Source organism: Cynocephalus volans, chromosome 4 (genome assembly GCF_027409185.1).
Source record: "Cynocephalus volans isolate mCynVol1 chromosome 4, mCynVol1.pri, whole genome shotgun sequence".
In the NCBI taxonomy this organism is placed as follows: Eukaryota; Metazoa; Chordata; class Mammalia; order Dermoptera; family Cynocephalidae; genus Cynocephalus; species Cynocephalus volans.
The window spans coordinates 71,533,765-71,561,553 of NC_084463.1; the positions used below are offsets into that span (position 1 = coordinate 71,533,765).

The 27,789-nt window shown below is 33.4% G+C and overlaps 1 protein-coding gene across 5 annotated transcripts; it reads left to right on the forward strand.

The window, feature by feature from the left end:
* DCUN1D5 (defective in cullin neddylation 1 domain containing 5) lies at positions 1-27,492 on the forward strand. Of its 5 annotated transcripts, none has more exons than XM_063093273.1 (8): positions 1-403; positions 2,540-2,631; positions 7,575-7,645; positions 8,047-8,138; positions 21,442-21,550; positions 21,636-21,740; positions 23,991-24,093; positions 25,592-27,483. In XM_063093273.1, exons 1-8 carry the CDS (start codon positions 318-320, stop codon positions 25,645-25,647), a joined length of 714 nt encoding a protein of 237 aa, XP_062949343.1. In that variant the 5' UTR covers positions 1-317; the 3' UTR covers positions 25,648-27,483. The 5 variants fall into 5 exon arrangements, with proteins under 5 accessions (XP_062949343.1, XP_062949346.1, XP_062949345.1 ...); XM_063093277.1 differs by lacking the exon at positions 1-403 and adding an exon at positions 885-956 and having other exon boundaries at positions 25,592-27,486; XM_063093274.1 differs by lacking the exon at positions 1-403 and adding an exon at positions 966-1,381 and having other exon boundaries at positions 25,592-27,486.
* The last annotated feature ends 297 nt before the right edge of the window (positions 27,493-27,789 follow it).

Here is a 27,789-nt window from a genome sequence, read left to right on the forward strand (position 1 = left end):
TTCTTGTCCGGGTCACGCTGAGCTTCTTGCTCTCTCTGACTGGTGGAGGTGCCGCGCTGTCCGCGTTGTCTCCTCCGGATGAGATCGAGCCGCAGTGTCCACCGGCGAGAAGCCACCAGTGTCCCGGGCAAAGAAAGACGAGGAGGAGACCAGGGAGCGGGCGGCTGCCGGACTGGGCCGCACCGGTGCAGGCTGGCAACTCTGCTGTTCTGCCTGCTGCTGTCTCTGGGAACCGGGTGCTAGCGCTGAGGGGCCCCCAGCAGACAGCGACCCCCCTTCCCCGGCTCCCCTGCCCACCCTGCCGGGGAGGGTGGAAGATGCCGGTGAAGAAAAAGAGAAAATCCCCTGGGGTGGCAGCGGCAGTAGCGGAAGACGGAGGACTCAAAAAGTGTAAAATTTCCAGGTACCGCCTTCCCCCCACCCTTCAAGCTTTTCTCTTTCCTCCTTTGCTGGAGAGGTGGAGGGAAAAGAGTCGGGCCCGACCTCCCGGGCTCGGCCTGAGAGAGGTGAGGCCCTTCTGATCAAGCTAGGCGGTAGGTGCGGAGCACCGCGAGTCTCCGCGCGGGACCCGACCTCGTGTTCGCGAGCGTGCGCTCTGGCGTTTTTGGAGGAGCTAGACGAGTTGCCCCACATTAGAGCCTACGTGCCCTGGAGGGTGGGGAAATATGCCTATGTAAATTGTGCTCTTTCCCGGTTCCCCGCTCCCTTAATCCCTCCCCCGCCTTTTCCCCATACCTGGAAGTGAGTACAGATCCGCGAAATAGTCACTTCTCGAATTTCTTTGTAGAGCGTGAAGAAAGGAGCAGAACATAAGGAATCTTGACAACTGCCTTGGGAGTGGTAGAAAGGAGAACTCCTATGTTATAACTGACCTCCAGATTTAGTATTTGGAGTGGCCTTACCCGGACGATCCCAGCAGGAATCCTTTTAAATTTAAGGAGCCCCGTTTTCTGGAAGTATAGTGCTTCTACCTGTACCAAGCCCTTACGTGTAGCGTTGGAATGGCCCTGCATGCTTTTTGTTTTCTAGCATTCAGGACGCTGTCAGTATAAATATTAATAATTTGGGAGCTATTGTACTCTGTATTCTCCTGGAGAAAAAGAAGACAAAGCAGTACTATGGTTTACAGCTCTTTGATCCCGTTATAGCATATCATTGAGGCATCACAGCAACACTGTACGCTGCAAAAAATATCATTGCAGTTTAGGTGTGAGAAGTGAGATTTTTTTTTTCATCCCCTTATTGGGTGTCTTTCTATCAGTGGTTGGCACTTGATGTGACCACTTTAGACGCTACTATTAAAAGAAGACAGTGGCTAGCATTGTAAGGAAGAAATAATATAGAGCTCTCTTTAAGAGAGATCTACTGTTTAAAATGTGAGGTAGGTGACCTATCTAGTCTGCATCTTCCTTTTGGTAATTGGTTGATTTTTTTTTCTTCATTACTATGTTTTGGCAAAGGAGCCTAAGAAATATTTCTTGGGCTATTAATGTGAAAGATGATATAATTTTCCAATACCTCTTGGTAGCTAACGTTAGAATTTGACATGGTTACTTTACTAGCTTATATTTTTATGAAACACAGGCAAATTAGTTTCTTTATTAGTTTAACTTTTGGCCATCTTAAGTGTATAATGTATCAAAATTATTTAAATTAAGCACATTAAAATAGCTGAGCAGGCGGTATTATTAGAACGCAGATGATACTTTGCTCCATCAACCTAAATTTTTAAATATGGTACCTTTTTTTACATTACTTTACTCAATTGCAGAAGTTCTAACATTTCTGTATCATTGTGGTAGTGTAATTATTTGAATTCCTTGAGAAAAGATTCTCTGAAGTCCATTAAATCCTAGAGGCCATTTTGAATTTCCCAGCTTTTAATGATTTTATAAAAAATGATGAAAATTATTTTATGAAAAAAAATTCTGGAATTAAATAGCATTGACCCAATTGTTTGGACCATTATGTACTTTTATGGCATTTTTTTTTTCTTTTAAATTTGTGTAATTTGATGTACCCTTAGGTCCTAAGTCATTCATCTTTAAGAATCTGTTTAAGCTTGGTAGATGACAAATAAGCAACTCTTAATATATCATTTTATTTTGAAATATTGACTCATTCAGTATCAAAATATACTTTGTAAGATTTTTTTTAAATGTCTATCTATCATACACAAATACAATTTCCACACAAATCAGCAGAATCACAATAAAGATTTATACTTTCTCAGCTCAACTGCCGATCCTGTACTGAGTCTTAGGTTGAACTTATGTGTAATCTTTTGACATGTGGGGAAATAATTTTAGTTGATATTTTTGGAATTTGATAATGAGCAAAGTAGCATTTGGGTTTTGTTAGCTAGAAATTTTTATGTATAGAGTACTATTTCAAATACTTAAATCTTATTTTTTTCCTATAATGCCAATTGTAAAAAAATACTTTGTTTAATTTGGATTGAAGTAATTCATATTGAACTTAGTTTTTCACTGAGAGTTGAGACTTTATAAAAATCTTAGGCATTTGTGTGTTTTCTAAGCTATTGCAGATCCCAACCCCCTGCTAGACTAATAAGTGGAGAGGAACATTTTTCAAGCAAGAAGTGCCTGGCTTGGTTTTATGAGTATGCAGGTAATGAAATTAATATAAGAAGATATCAGTCATATGATTTAAAAAGTCTTTTTGGTTCATTCATTTAACAAATTATTTATTGCAGGCCTTTTATGTGTTAGTGCTATGTGCTGGGATCAGGGTCAAGTCTAAGGATTGTGGGTAGGTTAAGAATTTGGTGCCATTTCAAGCTGATATTTCTTTAAATACATATTCAGTATAAATTTAGTGGGGGAGGTGAGAGACATTTACTATTAATAAAATTTGTAAACTGAGACAGATTCACTTATTTATTTACATCCATTGGCTAAGTAGTATTCTATAAAACAGAACATAATAAAACATTTTTCTAGTCAATATTTTTTTCTTGAAAATTTTCTGAATTAGAAACTAACATTTTCTGAAACTTTTGGGGAGACAGTAAAAGATTTAAACCTCAGATATATCATTGCACAACACTTTTACCCTTTAATCATTGTTATTTAATCATTCACTTCTACTTAAAGATACAGTAATAAGAAAGTAAATAGACTGATATTAATACAGTGTGATAAATACTATATTAGGAACAAACACTCTTGAGAGTTCATAGGAGGAATGTATAACCCAGCCATGACAGTATCAGAGGAGGCTTTCTGGAGGAGCTAATTTAACCTCAGCTAAATCTTGTTAAGAGGTGGATGGAAAGCTTCTAGGCCCAGCATGGGACCGTAGCTGAGAGGTGAAAGTCGAAGCCAGCCAGGGACGAGGCTGTAGAGTTAAACAAATATATGAAAAGGAACATTTGTTTCCCATTTATTACTTTTTCCCTGAGAATTGTTTTGGTCATTTGGAGTTAATAATTTTAAAGTTTTACTTCCCCTCACCCCCTTTTTTCTGTTTCTTTTTTCTTACCTGCTTCCCTGCTTTTTGTTTATATTTTTTCCCTCTTTATCACTATCATTCTCAAATTCTGTTTAAAATAAAAGTGTATATGTAGCTATTGCTTTACATGAGGGTACTTCAAAAAGTTCATGGAAAAATAGAGAATTGAAGGTTAATAACAGTCTTTCCCTGCACTTTTTGAAGTACCCTTGTATTTGGTGCTAACTCATATTAAGGTCTAAAGTGTACTCTGAACTTTGAGGTATAAGGTTAGGCAAATTGTATGGAAAGGGAGACTAGTTTGAAAGCGGGGCAGTAACCTCACTGTTGGGATCAGCCGAGTGATTCCCAAAAGTATAATTCAAAAATTGTTTAGTAGCAGAACAGATTATTTCTAGACCAGAAAAAAAAATGCTGTTACTGGCATCCCAAGATAACTCCTAACCCATTTTAAATGAAGGGAATCCATTTTCTCACTGACCTCCATTTAGAATGGTGACCCATTATTCAAAATGCCAGTTTTACTGGTATGCATGATATAGAATCAAAAGGTTACTAATCTTATTTCACTTATAAAGGTTACTAGATACCATAAACATAATTAGTAAATTTTTTTCTTTCATGTTTACTTGTTTTACCTCCCCTAAGAATTTTCTGTGTAGCATAAGATTCTAATTAAACATTTATTTTGTATATTAGCATTTTTGATAATAATTTAATAATAATAATTGTTATCATTATTCCAGGAATTGTTTTAAGTATATCATTTTTGCTTCTGACCATTCTGTTAATTAAGTGATATTATCCCCATTTTATAGATGAGAAAACCGAGTCTTACATTAAGTAATTTGGCCAAGTTCATATAGAGACAAGAGCCAGGATTCAAATCCAGGTCATTCTGACACTAGAGTCTATGCTTTTTAACTACTACTGTCTTATAATGTTTATATTTATTTAAGTGTGTACATGACTGTGTACATGGCAACTGTTTTTCACCTTTTTCAAAGAAAATATTAGTAAGTGCATTCGACGTTAACCTATATTTTGTCGTTTACTCAGTGTTTGAATAAATATTTATTGAGCACATATTTATAAGTCAGGCACTGTGCTAAGTGCTGAGGATAGAATAGTGAATAAGTCAGAGATTCCTGCCCTCACAGGACTTGCCTTCTAGTGAGGGTGACAGTCAGTAAACAGTTATGTAGGCAAGATAATTACAGATTGTGGAGGGTTATAAAGGTTATATATATGGTGAGGTTTAGGAATAAAGAGAAAGGAAGGGCTGGATGGACTTTCAGATAGAGTGATTAAAGGAAGGCCTCCCCATGGAGACTACTTTGGGCAGAAACCTGCTTGTTTGCCAAAATAAACAGTAACTGTTATGTCTTAAAATGGGGATGTCCCTTATTAAAATAGAGATAATTATTGTGCCTACTGACAATAATACTTGTAAAGCCCTTAGTACAGTAAGTATTGTGCCTACTGAGAATAATACATGTAAAGCCTTTAGTACACTACCTGGTATATAGTCAGAGCTCAGTAATAGTAACAGCATCAGATTTACTGGTTGTGTATTTTTTACAGTATTGTCCCAAAATTAACAACTGCTCTTACATAGCTCATGTTGAAGGTGCTGTGTCACTGAGTACATTTCTTTTTTTTCCTGAGCGTCTGTTATGGTTGGCATGGTATTAGGCCTTGCAGATGTAGCTGAGATCATTTCTTTACGGTTACAAAGAAGTTAGAGGGGCTGTCTGGTTAGCTTAGTTGGTTAGAGCATGGTGCTAATAGCACCAAGGTCTAAGGTTCTGTCCCTGTATTGGCCAGCCGCCAAAAAAAAGGAGGGGGGGCAGAAAATTGATGGTGTTTGTTTTTCTTTTAGTATTGAAAATATCTCTAATTTTGTTATTACAGTATTGTAGGTCATGTTTGATAAGCATGATGATTTCGCCCTTTCACAAGACCTCTCATTCTTGAGTGATTTTTAAATTAACAAGGATTCAGTAATATACTGGTCCTGAGGTAAAAATATGGAAAGTGAAAGGGCACTTTTAAAGTCTTATAAAGAATCAAAAAATAAAGTTATAATCGCATAATCCTAATATAGTACCCATGGGTAGAGTGAATTAGTAAAGTGAACTAAATCATTTCTGTAGCTTCTTAAATTGAGTGGGACCTAGTTGCCTGAAAGATATAATTAAATTCAGCTCCAGAGGTTTTACCCAGGGAGTAGTTTTATTGGAAGAGTATTGTTTGAAAAGTACAATTAACATTTTGCAATTGGGGGAAAAAAAGCATTGATATACACTTAGATTTGTTACTATTTTTGTTGCTTTGGGAAAGTCACTTAACATATATAGAAGGTCTTATATATATCTTATATATCTCTGTATAACCTAATTTAACTTGATTCTAGTAAAATTTTAAACCACTAATCACCAACTAATCCCTTAGTTTCTAGGGATGCTGTATTTTATGACAATAGCCAATATTTCTTGACATAACTCTTCAGCTTTCTTTTCTAATCACTAATGGCAGCTTTGGCAAGTCTGCTTTCTTGTTCCATTAAAAAATTTTAGAATATCCTATCATGGTTTTAAAAATCCCTCTGCTTTCTTGTTTTCCTCCATTAAATTTTTTTTTATCTGATTTTTGTGTTCTTCCAATTATATGTAAGGATGCATACTCAGTTACGAGATTTTTTTTTAACTCTTTAACAGCTTTATATGTATGCTTTTTAAATTACAAAATTAACACATTCTCATTAAAACAGTTCTCCAAATATGTGCTGTTAGGAAGTGAAAGTTTCCTGTAATTACCATCCACTTCACGTTTTAACACCTCACTGCATTGTTAGTACTTACTTATAAACCTAATGACATTTACCATTTTACACACACAAGAAAGGGTTTTGGTTTTAGAGCATGTATTAATGTCATCTTAGTAACCTGGATCTCATCTCAGGCAGCAATAATATATCAGTCACATACCAGATGGTTACATTCTTCTATTAAGGAAAGCTCAAGGATGTGGCTTTACATTGTACTTGTAATCTGATGGTGGTGCTGTGAAATCCACCTCAGCAGCCTTAGTCTACTCTGGTTTATAAAGCTGGAATATTTTTAGTCCTTTAAGAAAGAAAAATAGAGGCTTCTCTGGGCTACTTTAACAATAATATTTCAAGACCGTACTCATATTTTCAAAAGCACATAGTGGTAAACACATTTCTATCATATTTCATACTGTTACAAAATTTGTTGTAGTCTTATCAAGTCACAAAAGAAACCTAGTGATGATATAATTACTATATTTGGGGAGTCTGATAATAAACAAAATATGAGAATTGATGTATTGGCTTATCTTTAATGTTGCTAAGGGAGTTAAATAAGGAATAAGTACCATTAATATTTGGACAAATGATAGACATAAGCTAATTAAGAGATTTCAACTTTTGTTTCTACGTTAAAGTGACGTAACTGATACCTTGCTGTTTATTTTAGAACCAAGATGATATGGAAAATATCTGTTTCTGGAAATGGAATGTAGTAATTACCATAAGTCGTACTTTCATAATATATATATCTTATTCAAGAATTAAATTATGTATGAGTATATTTCAAAAGGGTAATGAATGACCTTCTATTTTAGTAAGTAAGCAAATATTCTTCTGATAACTATATTAAACTGCGCATTGGGTCTGACACATTCTAATAGATTAAAGCTCTGGCCTTTTTATGCTTCTTTATATTCCTGCATTGCCGAAAGTTTTATTCAAAGTAGGCTCTCAGTAAATGTTATTTTAATAGATGTGTTCCAACTTTTGTACAAATTACTGATTAATACTTAATGGAGTCTTTCTCTACTGCTTTTTTATTTCCTTAATTTTATATTTTAATGTGGTGTTCAAAGAATACTTCAAAATTATAAATTTTAAATCCTGTAACAAATATTTATACTTTATCAAAGCTATGCCAAAATTCAAATTCAGTTATTGCAGAGTATTGTGGTATATTCACGGATGCCTTTAGCATAATGGCTTATGTTTTATGTGGATATTAAATTATAACAATAAAATATGTAAATTATTTTTTTCTTTGAAGGTCCTGATGAAGTTGTAGGGCCAGAAGGAATGGAAAAATTTTGTGAAGACATTGGTGTTGAACCTGAAAATGTATGTTTTATTTCTAAGTAGAATGGAATATAAGTGGGGTATAGCATATTCATAAATTTCTAAAAATTGAGACGCTTTAATCTTGTATGAAGATTTTGTTTCTTCATGTTTAATATTGTAAACGTGCATTTAGGTTATTTTTAATTAAGTTGGGCAAGTATCCTTGATACAAATGTCATTTGTAACAATAAGAGAGATTCTACCTTCAGAAACTATTAGAACTTTTTACTTTTAAGAAATTGGCACATCTCAGTTTCTTTTTAGTTAATAATTCAAGAGGTTGTACTCTTTAATAGTTGGAGGATGGAAATAGTTGTATAAAAATGCTCTCCATGATAAATATAGACATGATTATCTCTATGCTGACTTTTCCCCTATCCTTTATGTTCTGTTCTTTCCAGATTATTATGTTAGTTTTAGCGTGGAAATTGGAGGCTGAAAGCATGGGATTTTTTACCAAGGAAGAATGGTTAAAGGGAATGACTTCATTACAGTAAGACATTTTTTTAAAAAACAAATTTGATGGGCTGTTTGAAGATCTTAATTTATATTTTGTGCTTCATAATTTTCAGGAATAAGGTTTCACAAATAATCAAATCGGTTTGATCTATAACAATCAGGTTGGAGAATGACAAAATTATATTGTGGTCTTGGCAAACAAGTAGTTACCCCATTTTTCATGTTCTCTAAAAATTTCAGTACAGTCCTATTAAAATTAATTGATTCTCTTGTTGAGTGAATTAGAAGTCCATGATCGAAGAGTTATTTATTTATAGGTTGTTTGGGTAACAAAGGCTTTCCCTTTCTGAATACAGAATCATGTTTTCTAAGGAGTTTGTTGTTGGGCAGTCTTAAAGTCTGGGACCTCTTTTCTCCCCTCTATAATTTTATACTTCATTTAAAAAAATTGATGATAGAATTACATGACACGTTCACGATTTTTTTTTTTTGTCAAATGAATCTCATAAAGAACAAAAGTAGAAATGTTGTATGACTCCCATGCAGTCTTTAGCCATTTTGTAGTTGTATACTTTTAGTTTAAGATACTGCCTTTAAACATTTTTATAAGCTATAGAATTGCTGCTTTTATAAAATTAATTTGATTTTGCTTTTCAAAAATAGTGTTTAATTTCAGAATTAATTAGTAATTATGTGTTAACTTTATGTTTTGTCATGTTCCCTGTTCATGCAGGATGTTACCCAATTATCAACATGCTAAGATAGAGGAAGCATTAATTTATAATATTTTTGAGGCAAAAACTGGGCCTTAATTAGCCATGTGATTTTCTGTTGTGATTATGCTTTTATTAACAGTTAACTTCCTTTATTCTTTGTTTGCTTGTCCTTAAATTTTTTTTAAAGAAAGTATATTTGTTCATGTGGCACTTAAAATTTTTATATTTGAATTTTCAGTGTAATTCTTTTTTTTAATGAGCATTAACATATAGATACTTTTTTTTTTCCCCTTGAGTAAAAACCTTTGCTCATATGAACCAAATCATAATTTCTAGAATAGAACATAAAGTCTACCCTCCCATTTCCATTACTTACAGATAAGGAGTCTGAGACTCATAGAGGTTAAGAAAATATTTGGCAAAGTTTACACAGTCCCTTAGTGACAGAATTAGGACCTAGAATTTAAGTTTTCTGATTACCAGTCGACAATATTGCACTTCATATTGTATAGTTCTTTCATATATAAATTAGCATTCTTTATTAAATGGAGGGCTGTTATTAACTTTTTAAATCTTAGTATTTGCAGCTGACTGAATTCTGTCATACATCTAGGTATCATAATATGCCCAGTTAAAATATACTAGTTCTGAAATTCTTTGGGCTATTTCCCACCATTTAATAAGCATTTTAGAGAAAGATTAAATAAAATGTACAAAAACGTATGCAAAGAATATAAGCTAATTTTTATATCACTCTGTCTGTTCTATTAAAATTTATGTTGTAACATGGCTTATTAATTGGTGTTATGAGTGCTTTTTCTTCTACTACTACAGCTTTTTGTATACTGCTTTTTTGGAGTATTCCAGCTAACAAGTGGTTATATATTTTTGAACTGAAAAGTTTCTTCTTCTTCTTCTTTTTTTTTTTTATTACATAAGTTAATATAATATAAAGAGTCTTTGTATAATAAAAATGTGTAAACACAAAGCATTTCTAATATTTTATTCCTGAATAATTAGCAGCATATGATTTTGGGTACAAGAACAGAAGTTAACTGGCCCATGAGCATGGTTTTTTTTTTTTAGCACACCTTTCCTATAGAAAGTTCGTAGGGTTTACAAAATAAAAGCAATTATTCAGCACTTAGAACTGCCTCAGAGGTTTCTCTTTCACTCATTTATTATCCCTTGCCCATCACCGTAGAACTATATACTGTAAAGCCTTGAAGCTACTCAAATAAGCAAGTACTCTTGACAAATAGTTGTTTTTTTCCCCATGATCTAGATTGCTAGATGAAGTACAAAGTGTCTTCCCTCATTTGGCCAAGTCTTATTATTCCCTGAATCTTGTGGAAAACTTGCTAGGAATAAAATACTTTGAAAATTAAAACAAGAGAGGTGAAAGAATCTGTATGTTTTAATTTCAAAATTTATACTTGTTTAGTATACTTGGTTTTATATAATAAATATAATCATAAAATATAAAACATCAGTCTTAATTCCTTTTATTTTTTTGTATTTTTAGGGTTTAATTTAACTTGGGCATAGTTTATCTGACAGTCTTTAAATCATCATCAGATCGTTATCAGTTGTTTCACTAATAAATTTTAATGCATAGAAAACTTCAGTAGAATTATGCTAAAGATTAGAAGTAGTCTGATAGTTGATACATATACTGTGGTGAAGAATAGTATACTATAATAATCATGATTAATTATAATCTGTATTATGTATAATGCTTTACATTTTTCAGAATGCTCTATTTTACATTCATTTGTAGAGTTTGTGTGTAATTGGATGAGACTGGCCATTTTTTAAGTTTCAGGATGACATTGCCATATTCTTTTCAGATATTTTGCTCCATGTAGTTTTCATCTTTGTTTAATAATAGTCCAATTTCCCTGCAAATCAGATTTAATTTTGTAGATATTTATATTAAATACCTATATTATGTAATGTACCATGCCACTTACTGGTGATTACAGTGACGCATAAGACAGAGTTCTTGTCCTTTAATTATATTCTAATAGGACAGGAAAGACATTACAATACTATAACCATAAATCCAGGTGGAACATGACAAGTGCTAGAGTAGAACTACAAAATACTATGGAAGCGCAGATGTTAATAAGGTTAATTTCAGCTCAGTAGATAGGGAAGTCTTTATAGATGTGGCATTTGAACTGGAACTTGAAGAATAATTAGGATTTTAATGGTTGAGGATATGGGAACATGATTGTTTCAGAAGAGAAAAATTGTGAGCAGGGCCTCAAGAAAGGAAAGCATATGTTTGAAGGAGGTAATATGGTTTGGTAGAATCATGAGATAACAAAAAGAAAATTGCCAGGATTGGTTTAGAATTTTAGATAGTTCAGATAATGGCTGTAATGTGGAGGGCTTTAGCTAACGTGGTGAGAGATTTTAAACCATATGTTTATAGATATTGGGAAACCATTAGAGATTTTGGGGATAGTTTTTGGTGAGCAGTTTTTAATGTTTTAAGGTCATAAATTCTTGAGAATCTTATGAAAACTGGGGACCTTGTCCCCAATAAGATGCACATTTACTGCTACACACACAATTTTGTTTATGCTAGGAGGTTACAGATATAAGGTTCCAAGGATATTTGCAAGTTTTTGTCTTGGCATATTTTACTGCAGTGAGTGGAGAATTTTCATGTCTGCTACCTGAAGTTTGGTGTTGGAGCAAGGATAAAATACCATGCTGGTGGAGAAAACTGTGAACATAAACCTTTGATAAAGGACTGTGCTTTATTATGCTAATGAAAAAGGGAAAGGGATAGCATCTACAACAGTAGTAGTAACCAAGTTGCCTGCCAGTAGGTTACATCTTCTGTTGTACATCTTCTGCTGTCCTTATTGAATCCTGGACATAGAAGATGAAAAGGAATGACTTGGTTTGACTTTCTTTAAGAGAGAGAGAATGGGTAACATTTATACCATTTTTTGATGGGGTAGAAGAATAGGATAGATGGGATGCTGTGGTATGTGCTGTGTGACAATCATTCAGTTTAGCATTTGGGGTCCAACTACTAATTGCCATTAGAATCCCTCCCTTCTGCTCTCTCTTAGAATCATCATGACAATTTCAAAATGCCACCTCTCCGCATTTTCAAATACCCTTTGAGGTAGACTGTATTGCTCTGGTTGATAAACCTGATTTAGAGGAAATTCTAAACCTGAACTTTGTGCTGAAATTCTTTGTGTTACACATCAGTGTGTCACAGCACACTTATTGGAACTTTCTGATTAGAAGACACTCACTTAGATCTAATATATGAATGGGAATTCCTTCTCATTTTAAAGGTCTTTGATGAAGCAGACATTTCAAAGCCTGCCTTGGTAATCAGATACTGAAATACTGAAGAAATTCCCAAGTTGTAATGTTAAAATCTAGAGCCATTTCTTCCCATTCTAATGACCACAGTGGCTTGTGCCAGTGTTCCCTAAAATCTGTGTAGTGCTATTTGGTACTTATTGAGAAAACTTTTTCTTGCTTTCCATGATATGCTTGTTGTTGTTGTTCAGGGGAAATATTCTTTCTAAACTTCCCAAGTTAAGAAATAATTGATGTTATTAACTCTTGTAAGTTTATTTGGGGGCTAGATTAAATATAAGAATTGCATTGGTGTTAGTGACTGCTTGGGTGTGTTTATTGGTTTTGCTAGGTTTGTTCAGTCTTTATGACATTGGTAATAAATGTGGAAGTTTGTGCTCTTATTCTTTTTTTCACTCTTCTCTAAAAAGAAAACAGTTAGTTCTATTGGATTCTTTCTCTGTTCAAGATTTATGATAGACCATTTTGAATGGTGTGAAATAGTTTGGACAGAGGTGTGTAGTGTAGGTGATTTTAAATCCATTTGCTTCAAAAGAAGTATATCAAGCTAAAAAATGTGCTAAGCAATTAAGACATGTGTTCTCATTTTACCTTTATGGTTATCCTATGAAATTATCATCATTGTTATTGTCATTTTAAAAATGAGGAAACCAAGGCTGAAAAGAGTTGAATAACTTGCCTTATGGTTATCTTATGAAATTTTTATTGTTGTTATTGTCATTTTAAAAATGAGGTAACAGGCTGAAAAAGTTTAAGTAGAAAATGGAGAAGTTGGAATTTTAACCAGAGTCTGTTTTACTTGAATCTTTGCTTTTTCCTTCACTTTATCTCTCTGTTTGAAGTTATTGAGATCACATAATAAGCAATATTATTGCTGTGTGTTCCTATGGAATGTAAAATATTTGGAAAAGATTGTAATTTCTTAGATTCTTATCTCCTTTGTATGTGCATTATGATTTTATTTGATCTACAATTTCCCACTAACTTTGCCTCAGACAGGAATTTTGTAACTTTTTATATTTAAATAAGTAAATCACCTACTTTGTGGTTTATTATTGATACTCATACTTTTATTTAACAATTATTTTTGGAGTGCCTCAATATGCCAGGCGTTGCATTATGCTATGACAATGATTTTCAGTCTGGTGGTAGGGAGAAGACAACCTTGCAGTGTAGGGAGGCATCCTTTATCTTCTTTGCCTTCCTGAATCTTAAGTCTGTTAAGATTCTGCATGAGATTTTCTGTAAAAAAGTGACTCACGTTGCTAAAAAAATATGTGAAAGCCATTGTTTTCAGAAGCTACAGATATAAAAGATGAGGCCCCTACATAAAGTAGGTCATGGGGGAGAAAGGATATGTGTATCAAGGCACTATAGTACCCTTGAACATTTTCAAGTGATCAGTCTGAAGATCTTGAAGACTTCATCTCCAAATTTTGAAACAGCATTATAGTAGCATGTAATCTGAGAATTTGTTTCTTTTGCATATCTCCATGGTAAAAGTTAACTGCATTTTCAACTTTTCATTAAAGTTTTATTTTTCACATAATGAATAATTTTTGCACTAATATAAGCCACTTACTGAAATAGTAAATAATGAATTTCTAATAATTAGTAAGAGTAAATTTTTCTTGTTTCTTTGTGAAACATATTGTACACTCATTCATATATAATGAACTAGGCCCCTGAAAAATTAGATGGTTAGTATATCCAAATTTTGATTTCCATTTCTGGCAGTATAACAGACAATGTGCAAAGAAGCCATTTTTCATGTAAAACACTTAAATGCTGGATAAAATATAAAAACATTTAAAAACCATTACTTGGGCTTGCCTTTAAATTAAGGAAAATAACAGAGGCCAGAAATGATGAAAGATGGTGACTCCTTAGGGATCTAAGGAGCTGGCATCTACCCTGAGAACACCTACCTACTCCTAGTTACAGGGTCTGCTGTTAATATGTCATGCATGTTGAGAGCAAATTGGAAGGCCTGAGTAGGATGGGAATCAGATAAAAAATTCCTACATAAAGCCCTCGATGACAAACCTACCTGGTAAGTGGAGATTTGATTACCTGTGCTTGGTTCTGCATAACTGGAGGTAAAAAGCTTCTATCCAGGAGAATTCCTAGTCCTAAATTCTTTGTCATGCAGGTTTCGGACTGGAATTCACTATTTGTATGACGCAAGACAAAAGTGTGTTTTACAGTTATCCCAGGAAAATAGGACTCTCATGTTTGTAGCGGAAGCAGTTCTTCTGTAGAGGAATGTATTTTAAACTGAAGCCTCCATTTCTGCAGAAAAAGATTCTTTGAAAATTAATTTACAATCAGAAATCACTAAACATTCTGGCAAATCAATTTTAGTAAACAGACTTCAGAACCTTTAAGACTAGTTTTTTGAATTACCACAATTTCAAAATAAAATAACTATATGTCTAAAGAAAAAAGGGGAATGTCTCAGATGATTAGATTTCAAATATTTAAATTTCTAAAAGTGCAAAATATGGTAGATTAAAAACATAGTATATGAGATAGAAAAGAGGTACAGGTAGTTGAAGTAAAAATCAGTGAACTATAATATCTGAGGAAATTAGTGCAGAGAGGCAGAAGGCAAATGGGAAAGAGGGTAACGGACATGAGGATAAATATTTTGTTATTGAGTTTTGAGAGTTCTTTGTATATTCTAGATATGAGTCCTTTGCAAATATTTTATCCTCTTCTGTAACTTGTCTTTTCATCCTCTTTAAAGGTTTTAGGCAGAGCAAAAGTTTTTAGTTTTGATGAAGTCCAGTTTATCACTTTTTTTTTTTTTTATGAATTGTGCTTTTGGTGTCAAGTCTAAGAATTCTTTGCCTGATCCTATATCCTAAGAATTTTTTCCTATTTTTTTTTTCCTGGACAGTTTATATTTCTACATTTTACATTTAAGTTAGTGGTGCATTTTTAATTAGTTTCTGTAAAAGGTGTGAGACTTAGATCTTGATTTATTTTTTTGCCTATGGATGTCTACTTGCTCCAGTACCAACTGTGGGAAAGTGTCTTTTATTGAATTGCTTTTGTGCGTTTGTTGAAAATCAGTTGGGCATATCTGTGTGGGTTATTTCTGGGTTTTCTATTCTGTTCCATTGATGTGTGTTAACCTTCTGCCAGTACCACACAGTCTGGATTACTGTAGCTATATAGAAAGTCTTGAAATAAGGTAGACTGCTTTTTTTTTCAAAATTGTTTTAGCTATTCTAGTTCCTTCGCTTTTCCATATAAATTTTAGAATAATCTTTATGTCTACAAAACATTCTTGCTGAGATTTTGGTTAAACTGCATATGGATTTGGGGAGACTAGACATCTTTACTATTTTGATTCTTCCAATGCATGGAAAATAAGATACGTCTCTCCACTTTTTTTGGTATTTAATTTCTTTTGTCTGTCTCGTATAGTTTACAGTATACAAGTCCTGCACATCTTTTGTTAGAATTACACCCAGGTATTTCATATTTATTTTGAGCCATTATAAATAGTGTTGTATTTTTAATTTCAGTATCCACGTTTATTACCAATATATAAAAATACAATTAATTTTTGTATGCTTATCTCATATGTGACCTTGCTGAACTCACTTAATCTAAGATTTTTAAAAAATATATATAATCCTTGGGTTTTCTGCATAGATGATCATGTCATCTGAAAATAGGAAGAGTTTATTTCTTCGTTTCTGATCTGTATGTTTTTTGTTTTCTTTCCTTATTGCATTGGCTAGAACTTCTACTGCTATGTTGAATAAGGGTGGTGAGAGTGGACATCCTTGTTCCCCATCTTAGAGGGAAAACATTTAATCTTTCACTGTTAAGTATGTTAGCTGTAAGTTGTTTGTAGATGTAGATCAAGTGTTACCCTCTATTTTGATTTTTTTTCCTTTGAGTTTTATCATGAATGAATGTTAATTTTTTTTAATGCTTTTTCTACATTAAATGATATAATTATGTGTGTGGTTTTCCTTTTTTTGGTATTGTCTTTGACTTTGCCAGCAAGGTAATACTGGCTTTATAAAATGAGTTGGAAAGTTTTTTCTTCTCTTTTATTTTGAAAGAGATTTTGTAAATCTTTAAAGGTTTGGTAGCATCGTCCAGTGAAACCATCTGAGCCCAGTGTTTTCTTTTTTGGAAGTTTTTAATTTTGGAGTTATAGGACAACTCAAATTATCTACTTCATATTGTGCGTGTTTGTGGTAGTTTGTGTTTTTCGAGGAAGTAGTCCATTTTATTTAAGTTGTCAAATTTATGTGTGTGTAGAGTTGCACATAGTGGATTTCTTTATTGTCCTTTTGATATCTTTGAGACCGTAATGATATCCTATTTCATTCCTGATGTTGGTAATTTTTGTCTTCTCTCCTTTTCCTTGTGTCAGTTTGTTAGAGACTTGTCAGTTTAATGACAGAGAACTGGTTTTCAAAGAACTGGTGCTTTGTTTCATTGATTTTTCTCTGTTATTCTGTTTTTTATTTTACTGATGTCTGCTCTTATTTACTTTCTTCTGCTTGCTTTGTGTTTATTTTGCTCTTATTTTCCCTAGAGTCTAAAGGTGTGCGCTTAGATTTTTGATTTGAGCCTTATTCTCTTTTCTAGTGTTTTCATTTAGTGCTATAAATTTCTTTGCACTGCTTTATTTGTATCTCACTAATTTTGATATGTTTGTTGGATTTTCATTTTATTTAGTTCAGTGTATTTTTTGGTATCCATTGAGACTCTCACCTATGAATTATTTAGGAGTTTGCTGTTTAGTTTCTAAGTGTTTGGAAATTTTGTATTTATCTTTCTGTTTTTGATTTCTATTTTGATTCTACTGTGGTCAGAGAATACACTCTGTATGATTTCAAGTTATTTTTAATCTGTTGAGGATTGCTTTATGGCTGAGGATATGGTCTACCTTAGTTTATTTTCCCTGGGCACTTGAAAAGAATGGGTATTCTCTTGTCATTGAGTGGAATATTCTGTTAATGTCAACTAGATCCTGTTGGTTGATGGTGTTGAATTCTGTATGTTTGCTGATATTCTGCCTGGTTTTTCTGTCAGTTGCTGAGAAGAGGGATGTAAATCTTCGACTATAATTATGGGTTCGTTTATTTCTCTTTTCAGTTCTAGTTTTACATGCTTTTCAGCTCTGTTGTTTGGTGGACATAGGATTACTTAGGATTGTTTAGGATTTTTACATTTACCTGATAAATCTCCCCTTTTATCTCTAGGTATGATCCTCACTGTTCTGATCATTTTCTTTGCTCTTAAGCCTACATTAGCTGATATTAATAGGTGACTCCTTTCTTTTGATTAATGTTCCTGTGATATGTCACTTTCCATTCTTTTCCTTTGAACCTGCCTATATTATTAAACTTGAAGTTAGTTTCTTCTAGACAGCATATAGTTGGGTCAAGTTTTTTTGTTTTCGTCCACTCTGTCCATCTCTGTCTTCTAATTGGTGTATTTAGATCACTTATATTTTGTGTAATTATTGTTGTGTTTGAGCTTAAATCTACTCTGTATGTTACAGTTCAGAAGTTTTCACTTGGTTCTTACACAGTAGTCTCCCTTATCTATGGTTTCACTTTCCACGGTCAGCTGCTGTCCAAAAATATTAAATGGAAAATTCCCAAAGTAAACAATTTGTAAGTTTTAAATTGTACACCGTTCTGAGTAGTGTTATGAAATCTCATGCTGTCCAATCCAGGACGTGAATCATCCCATTGTCCAGTGTATCCACACTGTATATGTTACCCACCTGTTAGTCATTTATTAGCATCTTGGTCATCAGATTGATTGTCGGGGCATTGCAGTGCTTGTATTCAGGTAACCCTTATTTTACTTAATAATGGCTCCAAAGCATAATAGTAGTGATGCTGGCAATTTGGATATGCCAAAGAAAAGAGTGCTTCAAGTGAAAAGGTGAAAATTCTCAATAAGGGAAGTAAAAAATTGTGTGCTGAGACTGCTAATATCTACAGTAAGAATGAATTATCTATTTGTGAAATTGTGAAGAAGGAAAAAGAAATTTGTGCATAGTATATTTAGGGTTTTGAGACTATCCTCAGTTTTCAGGTGTCCACTGGGTCTCTTGGAATAAGGGGGGACTACTGTAATCTTTCCTTAGACTTTCTCTCTTTTTTGCTGATACTTTTATTTTTTCATTTGTTTTATTGTGTTCTTAAATTGTTTGTTGAAGAATTTTTATAGCTGCTTTAAAATCTGCGTCAGATAATTCTAAACATCTATCATTTTGGTGTTTGCATCTATTGATTGTCTTTCTGTATTCCGTTTGAGATCTTGGTTCTTGGTATAAATGATTTTTTTTTTTTTATTGAAACCTGGACATTTGGGGTATTAGGAAATTCTGAATCTTACTTAAGCCTTCTGTTTTAGCTAGCGTCCTCTAATGCCACTATGACAGGAGAAACAGACTGCTGCCTTATTACTGCAAGGTGCAGGTAGAAATTAATTTCCATTCTGTGTCCACTGATATCCCAGAAGGGATGCTCTTTTTTATTGCTGGGCAGGGGTGAGAGTTCTGGGTCCCCACGAGGCCTCCACTGATAGCTTCTTGTATGAAAGGGGTAGGAGTGACTTTTAATTTTTTACACAGCCTCCACAGACAACACTGGGGTGGTGGCCTTGTTATCACTGATTGATGGTGAAAGCCCTGACTCTTCACCAGGCCTCCCATATACCACCCCAGGGCAGAGGGAGATTGGCTGCACATTGCTACCTGGTGGGAGTGGAATTTCATTTTCCCCATGTGGTTTCCACCAACACTGCAGGAATTGAGAGAGGGACCTTGTTGTATCCTGGTGAGGGTAGACATTATAGATCCCCCATTCGGTCTTTGCTGGCATTGGGGGAAGCTGGGCCACAGATTTTTGTTGGTGATTGATAAGAGTGTTTGTTTTCTAAAAGTTTTCTGTCTCACTAGGCTGCTCCTTTTCTGGTCTTTTAGCTAGAAAAAGAGCAGGCTTTCTATTGGGGCTTTTTTGCCTGCCCTTCTTGATGTTTCTGGTATGCTGGTTTCTTCAGCTCCAAGTCTGGAATATATGAGACCAAAAGAAACCCAGGGAACTCATCACCATGTCCTCACATCTCCACCTTTCAGAGTATTCTTATGTTTGTTTTATATATGATATCTGGGTATTTTAGTTGTACTTAGCAGGAGAGAGAGACACAGAGAGAAAGAATGCTTACTCCATCTAACAAGAAGCAGAAGTTATTTATCTTTTATCACTTAAAAAGGAAAAAAAAAGAAAAGCTCTCTGACTGCCCCCCCCCAGTCAAATTAGTGCTTCTTTTCTCTGTGCCACTTTAGAACCAGACTGTTTGGAAGTGTTTTTCTGTATTTATTTTTTCCCCAGTTCCTCTCTTCTCATTGTCTCTTAACCCTATTCCATTAAGATTTTTATCCCTACCACTCCTCTAAAACAGCCTCCTGTCAAGATGTCATTTATAAGTGAATAATAAAAGCAGTATACTTATCAAAACTTGTGGTTATAGCTAAAGTTTTTTAAGATGGAAATATATATCCTTAAATTCTATATTAAATGAATTAAATTCTGGCGAGATTGATCAAGAAAAACAACAAAAAACCCAAAAATAATGTTAATGTATATTAGAAAACATTATAAATAATTCTGATCAACATATTTTTAAAAGTTATATGTGAAATAATCTACCAGAAAAGTTTAAATGACCAAAAACAGAACAGAAAGAAATAGAAAATCTAAATGGTCCTATAGCAATTAAAAATGTTGATCTAGTGTTTAAAAGTCTTCCTTTCTCTCAGTAAAATGTCCCAGATGGTTTTTCATCTGAGTTTGGGCAAATGCTAATTCGAAGGTTACATAAACTTTTTCAGATAACACAAAAAAGGTAATGATCCTTATTTCATTTTCTGAGGCTTATACCATAAGTTTATTATAAAAATTAGCAAAGAGAATGTATGAGAATGAAATTTACATGCCAGTCTCATTTTAGAATATAGAAGAAAAAAAATCTAGCAATGTGTAAAATAGGTAAAATGACCAAATTTGATTTATTCCAGGAATGTAAGGTTTAATTAACATTAGAAATTTATCCAAAATGTTTACACCTTAATAAAATAAGTTACTACACATCATGAACACTCACAACATTGATTAGTGTAGTCTTAGTTAAATCTGAGAATGTCAGGTGTCTGTAGTGCATGATGAGTAATAAAATTCAAATTTTAATGGAATAGTGTGGGTCACAGTAGATGGCACAACTAATTTGATTGAGAGCAGTCAGATGGTCTTTCAGAGATGGCAAAATGTGTTAGGTCTTGGTGAGTAATACTTTGTCAGAATATTGGAGAGAACAACATTTCAAGTAGAGGAAATATATGTGCTAAAGCATAGCTGTGGCATTTGGGAATGGTAAGTGAAATATAATTAGAGCATGGTAAGGATATTGGGAAGTAGCAAGAGATGAGACTGGAGATTTGTGCCAAATTGTGAAAGGCCTTTTCTGCCTTGCTTCTTGCTAAGTAGTGGAATTTATTAACCCAGTGAGAGTGAGAAAGCCAGTAAAGATTTTTGAGCATTCCATCTATTTAGTTGCCTATAGTTAATGTCTTGTCTTTAGAAGTAACATGTGTAACTCGTTGTTTGCATGCTTTTGCATATGTACCCTACTTGAAATTAGGTGCACCCATTGATTGACCTTGACTTTTTGTTCTCTAAAAATGTAGGAATCTGGATTTATAACTGGACCACTTAATATATGTATTAATTTCCTCTGTGTTATATCCTAAACTTTTAAAAACCGCTCATGGCCAATCTCTCACCAAACTGTTGCCTGTGAACTTTCCAAAGAAATATGTGACCGTGGTCTGATTAATTTTATTTGCTCTGTCACTGTTTTTTAGCTTTATATGTGATAAGAGCATGTTTTAATACATCTCTTTTAAAGAGATATTTGTGATTTTATTAGAATTTTTTATTAAGTTTTTTAATTAATTTATTTTTTAGGAAAAGTTATAGGATTGAATTTTCACTGATTGTCAGATTTTTTCTTTTTTTCCCTTTTTTCTTTTATTGCATAGGTAGATAGAAGGCAACAAGTTTGTTTCTCTAAATTTATGAATCAGAATTTTAAACCTGAATTAACTTCATAAATGCACTCACTTTTTTCTTAATGCATTCCTTCTTCCCCCAAAGATGCTTTTATTTATTTTCTTGCTTATATAATGTTTGATTTCTTTTTTTTTAATTTAAGGTGTGACTGCACAGAAAAATTACAGAATAAATTTGACTTTTTGCGCTCACAGTTGAATGATATTTCGTCGTTTAAGAATATCTACAGATATGCCTTTGATTTTGCAAGGGTAGGTGCACTTTTCACGTTTAGTTATTTTAATAGTTTTTCATCTTGAGGCCACACTTAGGAAAATTTTTTCACTTATATTTTAGGATAAAGATCAGAGAAGCCTCGATATTGATACTGCTAAGTCTATGTTAGCTCTTCTGCTTGGGAGGACATGGCCACTGTTCTCAGTATTTTACCAGTACCTGGAGGTATGCATGTGTTTTTATTTTGAAAATACTATTTTAAAACTTAATCTGGGGTCAACCCCGTGGCACACTCGGGAGAGTGCGGCGCTGGGAGCGCAGCGACACTCCCGCCGCGGGTTCGGATCCTATATAGGAATGGCCGGTGTGCTCACTGGCTGAGTACCGGTCACGAAAAAGACAAAAAAATAAATAAATAAATAAAAAACTTAATCTGAATGAAAATGTACTTTTAATTGAAGAAAAGAAAATAGATTTTTAATGCTGCATTTTTAAAAAATCTGAATAGTGAAACAATTCTGTTAAAATGTGTATTGTGTATGTATCTTGTCATTGTTAGATACAAGTTCATGTTCATTAATATATTCTGTACATAAGATTTCCCTCCCTGCAAAAAAAAAAAAAAGAAACATCCAAAAATATATTTTAGCGTAGACATTCTCATGTAAATTAGTTTCTTGGGCTTTTGGCAAGAGATAATTGATGCTAGCACGCAAATTTGGTTTCCTTCTGTTATAGAGTCTTAGGCTGAAAAGCACATGAGAGAACTAACTAATAAAACTTGCCCTTTCTACTTAGGCTGATTGTATAGAAATAGAATAAAACTTTAAAATTTTTTGTCTACAAATATAAGAATGGCTATATATAATAGTACAAGGGCACTTCAAAAAGTTCATGGAAAAATAGAATTAAGAGATAATATGAATCTTTTTGTGAACTTTTTGAATACCTATGCATACATGTATTGATTACTAAAAAAAGGTATGCTGAATTAGAGAAGTGACTGTTCTTTTAGGTTTATCATAGCACCTTCTGTAGGCAATGGTTCTAAGAAGGTGTTATCCTTTTTTCCATTGCTTTCTTTGTCTAGCTTTAGATCTGTTTTTGTGCCTTTAATTTTAGGGGGGGGGGGTTGGTATAGTTCTCACCATTTTTTGAGTACAGATACTCTTTCCTTTTGAAATAATTTCTCATAAAACTGATTGCTCATCATAACAGGTAGTTTTATTTAAAGCTTGTGATAAGAGACAAAGGTATAAAAGGCCTTATGTGAATGAATTTTTTTTTTTTTTTTTTTTTTTGTCGTTTTTTCGTGACTGGCACTCAGCCAGTGAGTGCACTGGTCATTCCTATATAGGATCCGAACCCGCGGCGGGAGCGTCGCCGCGCTCCCAGCGCAGCACTCTACCGAGTGCGCCACGGGCTCGGTCCATGTGAATGAATTTTATGCACAATTAAATCTTTAAGCCCAATAAAGTACATACTTTGATAGATGGATCTACCTTTCTCCCATTAGTGGTTTTGCGTAAAAATAAATTTAAATGAATATAAAAATATTCACCTCTATGGGGAGCTGAGAAGAAGAACTAATTATTTTCAAACACTTGTTATGTGCACACTATTTGGCATAAGTTACCTTTTTAATCTCTTTAACAGCGTTTTGAATTAAGTTTTATTCCTGTTTAACCAGGAAATGGGTTCTGTTCTTAAGTACCTTTACCAAGGTCCCTCAAGTTAGTGGCAGAGGTGATATTTGTTTTGTTTTGTTTTTTTTAATTTAGAAAGAAAACAAAATTTATTGCTTACAGCTTTGGAGGCTAGGAAGTCCAAAGTCCAGCGAATACATCTGGTGAGGGTCTTAGTGATGTCAACAGTTATACAGGGTATCACATTGTGAAATGGTGGAAGCAGAGAGAGAGCAGAGAATAACCTCATTCACTCTCTTTTTAAAGCCCCCAGAACCACACCCCTGACCACCATTATTAATCCATTCACTACTGCAAGGTACTACAATCCAATCATTGCAGAGGTGATATTTGAACCCAAGCCTGTACTCTTTCTACGCTCCCCAAAGATGCCAGCGTCAAAATGTGGCTAAGCACTGTCCCATGCAAAGTAATGATTTGCCAGGAAGCAGCACAAGGGAACTTACTGAATGTAGGAAATGTTCTATATCTCGATCATGGTGGTTGCACAAGTATGTACATATGTAAAAATTCATTGAGTTTTATTCATACTATTAGTACCCTTGATGCTCTTATTATTCCTCAAACATGAGAGAATAATAAAGGAAAAAAATAGATGACGTAAATATATTGAGGATTCTCTTGGAAACACAAATAATTTAATTAAAAGAGGAATAAATGTTTTGGAAAAATGAAATCACAAAAAAAAGTTAAAACTACATTTACTAAACTCAAGCCCTAATAAATAATGTTTGTTCTGTAATCCAATTATTTACATTATTTTCCACAGCAATCAAAGTATCGTGTTATGAACAAAGATCAGTGGTACAATGTATTAGAATTCAGCAGAACAGTCCATGCTGATCTTAGTAACTATGATGAAGATGGTGCTTGTAAGTATAATGTAACGTGTTTCTATGAAAATAAAGTTCCTAAAAATATTAAATGAGAGTATGCATTTGTGTAGTATTAGCATAAAGGTTTTAAACTTCCTAACAGTAGCTTTTATTATTTAATCATGTGGGGGCATAGGGGAGATAGCTTAGATTGAGCATTGTTATAAAATATGTGCTGGTAAATGAAAAGCTTTCAATTCCTCAGTAACCAAAGATTGTGGCTAAATTTCAATTATAATTTTTGCATTTAGAAGCTAAATTTCTGCTTTGTTCTTGCCTTTCCTTGCATTTTTCTGTGGAAGAAAGGTGCAGTCATAATTTTAGAAATATGAAAGCAAAACAATCAGCTGCAATAGAAAAAGTTTTAAAGTTAGTATAGTACCTCACTAACAGTAATGTTAAAATAACTTCCCTCTGAAAATTATAGATTGATAGAAATATTTTTAATTTTCAGTCCTTCAAGTTAAAGTATCTGTCCATCCTATTCAGAGGGAAAGCTAGGATGCCATAAAACAGAATTTTGAAGTAACAACAAATTAATTAGATAAGCCAATTAATTCTCTAGAACTATAAATTAGGTTTTCATTTCCTACCACCACTTTGGTTGCATGTGTTGTTTTAACGTTCAGAAGGGTTATATGGAAAGGTACATTCTTATAAATGTAAAATGAAATTATTGTGCTTGCTCTACTGTTTTTCTCACACTAGAAAAATATGTCTATCAAAAGCAAGAGAAAAAAAAAAGACCACCAGAGGGTTGTATGTTTTTACAAAATAGGACAAACATACAAGGGTACTTGAAAAAGTTTGTGGAAAATTAGAATTGAAAGATAATACAAGCCTTTAATCCATGAATTTTTTGAAGTACCCTAATATTTCTTTGTAGCAATGATTTTTCCTACATTAAACAGAATAAACACTGAACTTATTTAACTTACTTATCTGGCTTCTCTAGGTAAATGAGTTCAGACCACTTGCATTATAAAAATATCTTTTTAAGCATAGTACTTAGTTTATTAGTCAGGTATGCATTAGGCACTTGCTTTGTATTCAGCTTTGTTTTACATCCTGTTACTGGAATAAAATAAGTCTGTAATATGGCCTGCTTCCCTCAGCAAGCTTACATAATTCTTGGGGAGGTAATACAGATATACTACTTCAAACACTTTTCAGATGGTTTAATAATTAAATGCCAGAATGTTATGGGCACTTAGAAAAAGGGAGAGATTAGTATTTACTCAATTATTAGAGGGTTCATGAAACACATCTTGAGAAGGAAGCTGTTACTGATATTGTGAAAAGTCCTTTATGTCTTTAAGAGTGAAAAAGAAAAGGCTAAGAGAGCACCAATGGACAGAAGAGGGTGGTCAGAAGCAAAACACATGAAGGAGGGAAGGGTCAGGCCCCTATCATTACAGAGGTTGTGGTGAGTTTATTTTATAGCTGGAAATGTGAATTCATTGAATTCTAACAAAAATTGTATCTTTATTTCTAGGGCCTGTTCTTCTTGATGAATTTGTTGAGTGGCAAAAAGTCCGTCAAACATCATAGCAAGAACTATTGTGAAGAAAATGTAAACCTTTTGGTTTCCACGTGCATACAAGCTAATGAGATGAGGGGAAAAACATCCAAAGGCTGCATTTTCATTCATATGAAAGACTTCTCATAGTATTTTTTTTTTTCCTTTTTTTAAAGGAGGGTTTCTTGTTACATGTGATGGGCATTGAGCCACGCCTCTTCTGAGACTGAATATTGAAGTTTTTATTTTGAGTTATGTTTATAACATTTCAGAACAATAAAGATTCAGATTTGTGACAAAGGCCTTAAAGTGAAGATGTCCCTTGAGTGTCAGAGTGGTATTTATTTTTCTAAATTTGAATTCTTGAATTTTTGAAGTCCTAATTCACTATGAATTAGTGTAATTTTAAGGATTTTAAAACAATCAATATTTGGCAGTGTGGTCTGCTGATGATATGGTTCATTATATTTATGTCAGCACATAATATTAGGAAGAATATTGGCCTTGATTTCTAGGATAATGATTTTCTGATGTAGCTAATAAAAAACATTTCTAGATATTGGAAGTACTCCCACTTTCAGCTCTGGGTTTTTATAATAGCCGCCAAGGTCTTTTGCATGTATCTCATCTGAAGAGTTTAGAATTGGACAGATTATATCCAGTTATTTTGTTTTCTAGTCATTAAATAGTATTGCCAATGAGCATAATGGAGCATTGCATGTATATTCTTAATGTGAATTTTAAGTTTCTGTATTTCTGTTAGTTAAAAAGTTCTGTTTATATTTGAAAGAGCAAGGTTAATATATTAATGGTCTCAAAATCAGTCTTGTGAGAGGACCAATATTGAAGTTGTATCATCATCAATATTATTATTGTCATATGTATTATTTTTTTTAACTGTCATGATATAGGGAGTTTCTTGAGAGCACTATTTTTGCCTTAAGAGAACTTTAGCTCTGATATTATAAACTTAGCTAAGATACACATAGGAAAAGAAAATAATAGAATAAGCAATCATGAAAGAACTCTGGGTATAATTATGCACAACTCAACAGTCATTTAGATTGGTAGTTCACAGTATTGCAGATTATCACAATTTTCTGATTGTTGCCAATAAAGTGTCTTGAGGAAATGGCAGCCTTTCCTAATTCATGTAAAAGGCACCTTTCAGACTAGCAGAAGGTTAGTTTGTATATTCCTTTTCAAACAATCCAGTGTCCCAGTGATATGAAAACTGTTCACGTTCACAGTCCACTCACAACTTTAACAACATTCCTAGTTTCATTGTATGAATGGAGAGAAGTAAGTAGATTATTTTTCCATATTAAGAAAATTTCTTTTGAGATTTAAGGCAAGGGTTGAGTTTTGATAGTGAATTTGTTTAATAAGTGATTTTTCAGTATTGATTACTTAAGGGAGAATGGCATATTAAAGCTTTTTATTGTTTGCTTTTTGGTTAATGATCTGGTAGAAAATGATTGCCAGTGATTTACTTGACTTTTTAGTAAGAGTACTTTGTACAGTTTTGTAAAACACTGATACAGTAGTGGGAAACAATTCTTTTTGGTTTGGGGGTTTTTTTTGGCGGCTGGCTAGTATGGGGATCCAAACCCTTAACCTTGGTGTTATAACACCGTGCTCTAATCAAGTGAGCCAACTGGCCAGCCCAATTTTTTTTTTTTAAATGTCTTGTAGATAAGAATAATTTTCCTGGAATGCTCCTCTTAAGTATTAGGATCACTGAATTATTAGAACTGAGTATACCAACAGTGTAATGATTTTTAATATCATGAATGATGTTTTAGTATCGAATTTATTATAAGGAACGAATTTAAACTTTCGGACCTTTGAATTTATAACTTAATTGACTCATCTCTCAAAAGCACACCTTCTGAACTTGAAAAATATTGTCCATTTTTGTTTAATACCAAAACATAATTTAAGTGAAATCTTATAAGTTGTCAATTTACAGCTTGAACAAACAATATCTTTGTCATCTTCATTATTTGAGTAAAATAAGGAACACTCAGAACTTATAGATGAACTTTAAAAAAATCAAATATATGAAAATATTTACTTTGCTTACATATCCAAAGATACCTTTAAGACTTCAAGTCTGAAAATGAAAATTTACTTTCTCTTTTTCCTTAAAGTAAGCAGTCTAATCCCACCCT

Coding starts and splice junctions, on each gene's coding strand:
- DCUN1D5 (XM_063093273.1), top strand. CDS start 318: ATGCCGGTGAAGAAAAAGAGAAAATCCCCTGGGGTGGCAGCGGCAGTA. Junction 404..2,539: donor AAAAAGTGTAAAATTTCCAG/GTACCGCCTTCC, acceptor GTGTTTTCTAAG/CTATTGCAGATCCCAACCCC. Junction 21,741..23,990: donor TATTTTACCAGTACCTGGAG/GTATGCATGTGT, acceptor TATTTTCCACAG/CAATCAAAGTATCGTGTTAT.